The sequence below is a fragment of the Aplysia californica genome, unplaced genomic scaffold, assembly GCF_000002075.1.
Source record: "Aplysia californica isolate F4 #8 unplaced genomic scaffold, AplCal3.0 scaffold00580, whole genome shotgun sequence".
NCBI lineage: Eukaryota > Metazoa > Mollusca > Gastropoda > Aplysiida > Aplysiidae > Aplysia > Aplysia californica.
Window position 1 is genome coordinate 51,585 of NW_004797850.1, and position 7,372 is coordinate 58,956.

The following is a 7,372-nucleotide window of genomic DNA, read 5'->3' on the forward strand; positions in this document are numbered from 1 at the left end:
GAGAGAGAGAGAGAGAGAGAGAAACAGACAAACAGACAGACAGACAGAGAAAGTCAGAAGAAGAAGAGAGAGATAGAGAAGGAGACGATGGGGTGGGAATAAAACGTTTGTGTCGCTTGTCTATTCAACCATGCTGATACATAAACATCGTTGGCAGACCCAAGATGATTTAACTCTGCCCCCTCTTGACCTGGCCGAGGAGGAGGAGTCCGAGGCAGGCGCTCTGCCAGAGAAGAAACCTCAGCTGGAGGAAGACGCTGACGATGAAAGCGACGACAAATCTGGTGATGAGAAAAAAGATAAGAAGAAGGAGAAGAAGGAGAAGAAATGAGCTTCACTGACTACACATGTTACGCATCACGAGGGTAAATATTTTAGAGCAGGTATTGTTGTAACGTGTGTTTGTCGTCAATATTGGAGGTTAAGCATTCGCCTATTCGTCAGAATGAGATTGTTGTAAAATGTTTTACATCCCATTGACATAATATAATTTTGATCATTTTGAAGGCGCGCTGCCTATACCCTACACACCAGGGCCAACTTGGGCTGAGAGGAACACAGCATCCCAACAGAAAGACGGAGATACTCAATTAAAAAAACAACAACAAACGAACAAACAAAACCAACACCCCCCCCCCCCCGCCCAAAGAAAAACCCTTTAAAAAATCTCCAATTAATGTTTCTGTGTTCGACGGCTAAGTGTCTACCACAGTCGCCAATGTGACAAAATTGGATAGATTGACGCCTGTCAACACTAATATGTTATTTATTTTAGAGGCGTGACCACCGAACTATACGTTCGTCTCCGATAGGACCCAGCCCAAAAACTCTACAAACGACTAAAGAAAAACGAAACAAAAACGTTCAAGAACGCCCGGTCTTGGATTCGAACCAGAGCCAAGGACTTCGTATCCGTAGTCTAACATACCAAATGAGTTAATTGGTCGCATGGCGCCGGCGTAAAAGCTGCTGAGCTGTGCAGTTCCTGATACATGCTGGGCGCGCTTTTAATTCGTATTGAGAACTCTGGCTGATTAAACCAAATGCGATATAAGTATGCTAGACCCCCCCCCTGTCCCCATAAACCTACCCCTATTCCTAACACGAGCTGGAAGTATCTTTCACGTAAGATGTCACGGTGACCGACATGTTGCCCCACAGAGAGTGGAGACCTGGATGTGCGTAGTAGGTCAAGTGCGTCCCAACGGGGGGCTGAAGAAGACCTTTACCGAACAATCTTGTCATGATGTTCGTGTCCGAAACCGTTTTAAAATGGATTTTGGCAGTTTCCATAGAAGCAGAGAATGTACTCCCAAAAGTATAGGGTCTGTAGGGGCAATAATACATTATAAAGAGATTGGAGCCTGCTTTTTATCAGCGCTCTGTGTTGTATTATATTAGTGCAATCTGTTTTTGTTATTGTTATGTGTTTTGTCTCCATAATAGTATTATTTATTACGTGTGTACGTTTTTATTTAGAGTGCTTTCTCGCCATGGTGATATACTTAGAGACAAAAGAAACGCGAATAACTAAGTCATGAACAAAACAATACTAGACTCAGCCGGGAATGTCTCATGATAATGAAATTTCAATTAGCTCAATTTGCACAGCCCCCGTCAATAGGTTGGTGTTGGGTCTGGTTTAAGCGAAACTATGTTATTTCTGTGACCTTGAGCTTGGGACAGAAAGTCAGTACCGTATGTGACCTCTGTTGGCTGCAATAACGGTTCTGCATCTTCGACCCACGGAGTTCACGAAAGCGTTTATTTGTCGACCTGGGATCTGAACCCACACCTGATCAATGACTGCAGCCAATTGAGGAGCTGTCCGTGGTCGTGGTTGAATCTGGATAGCGTCCCAAACGTGCTCGACTGTGTTTAAGTCAAGTGAACAAGCCGGATGTGGCAAAATACAGACGTTGTTCTGCCCTAGGGTGGTTGTATTACACGGGAAGTTTAAGATCTCGTATTGTCTTGCTGGAAAATGAAGTTTGGATGTCTCTGGGGAAGAAAGACACAATTAAGAGGCTGAAGAACGTGGGTGATGTAGCACTGAATTGTGACCCCATTTCCTTGCCCATGACCCACTTTCTGGAAGAACACTGGTCCAGCTCTTTGATTTAGAGCGATGACTCCCCAAATCATGACGTTTGAACGTCCTCAAGGGTCTCTCTCCATAATGTTGGCATTAGTGTAGCACGTCAAACACGGATGCACCCATTTGACGGATCAAGGCAGAATCTGCTCTCACCAGTGAACAGCACCCTTCTCCATTGTCTGTTCCTCCGGTTTACGTGAGTTTGTGCCCACAAAAGCCAGTCACAGCGGTGCTGAGGGGTCAGAACCGGCCTTCGACATGGCTGTCTGCAATCTCCGCCATACCGTTGTGGTACTCAAGTACGACGGTGTTCTTGGGGGTCTCGGCGGCTGTCTGGAACGGACCCATCCGATATTGGCCCACCATGAGACGACCCTGCGCTTCAGTTGTCGCCCTTGGTCTTCCGGCTCGAACCCAGTTCTGTAGTCTGTAGATGGTGGAGACAAGCACGCCAGTAACAGTTGCCTCGTGTTGAGCAGACTCGCCAGTCTATAGTCTATAGTCCAATAGGCCTTTCAGAGTTTTTGGATGAAAGTCTCGGCATCTTGATACTGCTTTCGTTTTCAACTGAACTCCTTATTCCGAGGCTTCAAAAGTTATAGGCCAGGCCTACTTGACCTCATGAACCCAAATGTACCTCTCGAATGACGTGACAAGTGAGTACCCGTGAGCTGTGCTAATTGCTTAGTTGTTTCTTGCATAAGCGACCAATCAGGACACTGCACCGTCGTTCAAATGAGACCAGTCTAGCAGGTTCAGACCCTGCTTTAATGGAACATGTACACAGTACTCACCAATGGAAACTTTGGCCACCGCTTCGACGACGATGAAAATTGTACGTTTCTTTAGCCTTGGAGTATAATATTATTATATTAATCATCAGTATACGACAGCACACAACCCGACGAACAACAGTAGAAACTGATTTTTCTAAAAGTGTACATGCTCCCTATCAAAATCCTATTGAACATTTAGGAGGCTGGCTTCGACCCTGCCTGTCAGGGCCAATCCTAGCTGAGAGGGATATACAACGGCCCAAGAAAAAGACCGAGGTGCTCGATAACATTTCTTCCCACACGGTAATCGAACTCAGGTCTCTTGCGTGCGACAGTAGAAACCAAATTGGTATTGTTGCAAAACTCAAACCAATGTATTCAAGCGTCATTAAACTTTTTCGAAGCTGGTTGGCAGGTGCTCTGGTGTCGTTTGCTCCTTTCCTATCAAACATCTCTCGTCCTTATTCTATATTTGTTACTCTCTTGTAACACCTCCAATCCTTGCCTCTTATATATGACCTTACTGAGTTGCAAGTGTCGTAAAACTCTTACAGAAACTAAAGGAAAAAAACCCGACTTTTTCTCCCCGTCACAGGTAAGCCCTCTCCATGAGTCAGACAGCAAAGTTGCAATGACCCCGTCAGAAAGTGTCCACCACACACCCAGGATGAACAACGCTCATTTGAAAAGAAAACCTCTGGGAGATAGGGTCTAGTCATGTATTTTTTTAAAACTTCTTTTTCTATAGATCGTATTAGTTTGATTACCAACGACAGAGAAGAAATAAACTGTGTATTACAATCCAAAGGAGTTTCTTTTTCTTTGTCCAAGACGACTTTAATGCCTTCTTTTACAGTATGGTGCAACTCTCTCATAAAAAAGTGCACCAGATACAGGATTGGTGACCTAATGAACAATCACATAATATTACGATACACCATTAGCACCCGAATAGCAAACACACACAGCCAAACGCACAACAGAGAACAGATTTTTAGGTCCTCAAAGTATTTCTCATACCGTACATGTATATTTGTATTTTAAACATTTGCATGGCATAAATAACTTTAAAAAATGTTAGCACCATGCTGATTTCACTATGTATATATGCTTCTGTAAAATGTGGATCAGATGCAGGCTTGGTATATTAGGACTGAGTATATCATTACATTTTTTTGTTTTAACTTACAAGCTTTCCAAACATTTCTGAAAGGGGTGAGAGAACGGGGGAGTGTTCGTCATGTTGCCACTGCAGCACACATGGCCACAAGGAAATATTCCAGGACAAAATCTCAACCTAAATTAACATTCAAATCCAAGATTGCATGTTGAATGAGTCCAAAACTAGATCACTAAATCGAGGACGGAGAAAGAGGAACATAATTTTCATGAAACAGAAACTTCAAACAAAGACAAACAACAAATATGGTAGCTTGTGTTGTTTTGAATTTATTCCACCATCACAAAGGTAATAAAAATCCATGGAATATAAAAATGTGTCCCTATAAATAAATGAACACACACACACAAATAATATTAAAGGCTGAGTTTACTTGGCAATACTGGAAAGTAAATACCTAAGCTGAAAGTGTTTATTCAATTGTAGACAATTGTTACCTACAGGGAGAACTTAAGCTGTCTAGGGCAAAATGTAGCTTTTAAGATACATAGTTCCATTTCGGAAGTCTAAATATAAACTTTTTTGTGTACCCAAAGATACATGCAAACATATTCCTTACCGAACATTTCAACTAGTTTTATCGATCATGCTGCTCACAATGGTGATAAATAGTTTGTGGGTGGGGGAGAAATATAAACTTTCCAACATTGGCAAACAAACTCTCAACAAAATAAAACGCAAGTGACGCAAAAGGATTTGGAATCAGGGCATAAATAGTGAAGCCCACCTGCAATACATTCTGTGATCAGACTTCTGTTTAGGTGAAAAAGTTTAATTATCAACATATCAAGGGAAATACGCATACAAAGGGAGAACAGACTCACGTCAATATTTATTTTTTTCTTTTCATCCCTCTCCCCTGGTCAACAATATGTGAGCTGAACACTTTCTTGTACTAGTAGTACTAGCTCCGATTTTGGACATTTGGTAATTTTTGGCCAGAGATGTTGAAAAATCTTCCCATTGTATCCCAAATTATGGTTAATGCCCCGTTCCATAAAATTTCACTTTAATTTTGCACTCATTTCTGTTTTTGTGACTGAAATTCAGTGCAGTCAAAACCTACATCAAAACAGGAGAAATGAAGGTAGTACACGATAGCGCTAAGCTCACAAATAGTCGGGACATTGTGTAGGCCTTCATATATGGCCGTAATCCTTCATGTAAAGACAATGGGGCTAGGACTTCCATGATTTCTTTGCCAGGGGATGGGCAAGGGATTCCAGGGTATCAGTAAAATAAAAAAGGAGGTCAGGGTGCAAACAGGACAGGGAGTTTTGATTGTTGGTAGGTTTATTACAAGTTGGGACTTCACCGGATCTGGACAAAAATTGTCCTCAAGTGATCACTGTCCTGAGTAACTTATCCAATACCTCCTTGGGGCGAATATCATATTACATAGGCAGAAGACGCCCTCCATAAAATGTTAAAAGGCTTGGTTTGAAAATGAAAAGAGGCGAATGAAAGAAAAAGGTTGCAACCAAAAAAGCATAAATTCACATCTTTCACCAACGCACTCCAAGGCATTCTTTTGTTGAAAAGGAGGAGAGACTATTCAAATAAATCAGACATCAAAATTTTCCATGCAGACTTTTGGGTGGGAATTTTGGCATTATACAATAAAAGGGACTCTAAAATCTGCAAGTGGTAAAAGCCATCACTTGCCAAGTGATCAGGGGTCTTGAGCACATCAAATGTAAGAATGGATGCACACTGGTCAAATGCAAGAAAAGATCGGGTTGGATTGAGTAGGGAAATGGCACTGGCCAGTGCAAGCTGTATCAATTAACTTCTGCATTGCTTCTTGAAATTTGACCCAGAAGTCCAAAAGAGTATCACAGTCCGTGGATTCTGCGGGCAAATAAAAGATTTGCTATTCTAGCATTATTGCTTTCAGTAAACTAATCAAATCATGACCCAGAAAATCAATTATGCTTTAGTTTGAAGGATTTGACTACATTGTGCCAAAAATTGTAGCTTTTCTCCCTCCATGAAGGAAGGAAAACTTAGTCATCCAAAAATGTATCAAACCACACCAAATGGAAATTTGAAGAAACTTTCAGCGGTGTGCACTGGTTATACAAGGAGCACACAAAGGCATGTGGTCGATATTGCATATCAACAGTGTTGGGCACAGATGGGTTATCTCCCACCTCCCAGGAAGCCTACTATACAAGAGAGGCTAAAAACTGTTGAATAACAACATCAAAGACCACTTCAACTCAATATTACATGTCTGCTTTTCACACCATTCACTGAGATGATGTATTTGATTCTGCTTTAAGTACTGTAAAATTTAAAAAAATAAAAAATCAGGTTTCAGAATATTTTGGAGTTGGTCCGTTTGTGTTCGATATCATTGATTAGTGAGTAATAATTGTAACTGCAGACATTTTAAGCCCCTAAAGACACAATTTAGAACGTTTATGAGGTGGGTTACTTCAATGTTGCCTTCCTGAGCCATGCAGGGCTGCTAGGGATATAACATCCTAGCAGAAAGACGGATATATTCTAGAGAAGTTGTTATGCACAGATATAATATCATTATAAGTAGAATGCTAAATTCCTAGTTAAAGAATCTAGCAGACTGTCATCAAGCTTTAACTCAATCACATAGAATGCACATAGTCGGGTTCTAAAACTCAAAATCTGCAGCACTATTTAAGTGTACTATGACAGAACCCTTCTGAAGGAGCAGAAAATTTAGAAAAATCTTGAAAAACAGAACAAGAACTAAATTTTTATCAAAAGTCCAATGGTGACAAAGGCATTTCCAAATCTTAATTAGAAAGGATTTAGCTAAATTATTACGCTAAATAATGACTTACAAATCATTTGGGGGACAAATAGCAGAGAAATTTTGCTCAAATCTGTAACTGTGTACTTTTGGATGAACAACTGATATCTATGAGAACCCACAAACACAATAGCATATCAATCGAAAAGGAACTTCACAGCCCTTGAAAAATGTATCTTTGAAACCAGCGATAAAGTTAGTTTTGAGAAAACAGTCACCTGAAGACATCTTTTTGGAGAACAACATAACATATCTTGTGTGCACTCACTCAAGTACGGTAACTCAGGGTTTTGGCGAAAATCACATTTTCCCATATTGAATCATGGCACTGGGAAGGTGCGCCTAGTCTGCAAAAACCTCAGAGTTGAGCGGTCATATTGTGAAAACACACTTAAATTGAAATCTCAGATATTGTTGATAGTACATAGTGGTGAAAAATAAGATTTTTGCTGCTCCTGTAAAATTTCAAAAAACCTGAGTTACGATTGCTACGCTGCAACCCCCCCCCCCCCCCCCCCCCC

General features: G+C 41.1%; 1 protein-coding gene across 1 annotated transcript in view; it reads left to right on the forward strand.

Annotated features, from left to right (window-relative positions):
* The window catches only part of LOC101854116, a gene marked incomplete at its 5' end in the record, with an annotated part of 27,610 nt that extends 23,930 nt beyond the window's left edge, over positions 1 to 3,680 (forward strand). The window contains 2 exon segments of the mRNA XM_013087373.2: positions 158 to 365; positions 3,470 to 3,680. Coding sequence (XP_012942827.1) covers positions 158 to 331 — 174 coding nt within the window.
* Positions 3,681 to 7,372: the final 3,692 nt, after the last annotated feature.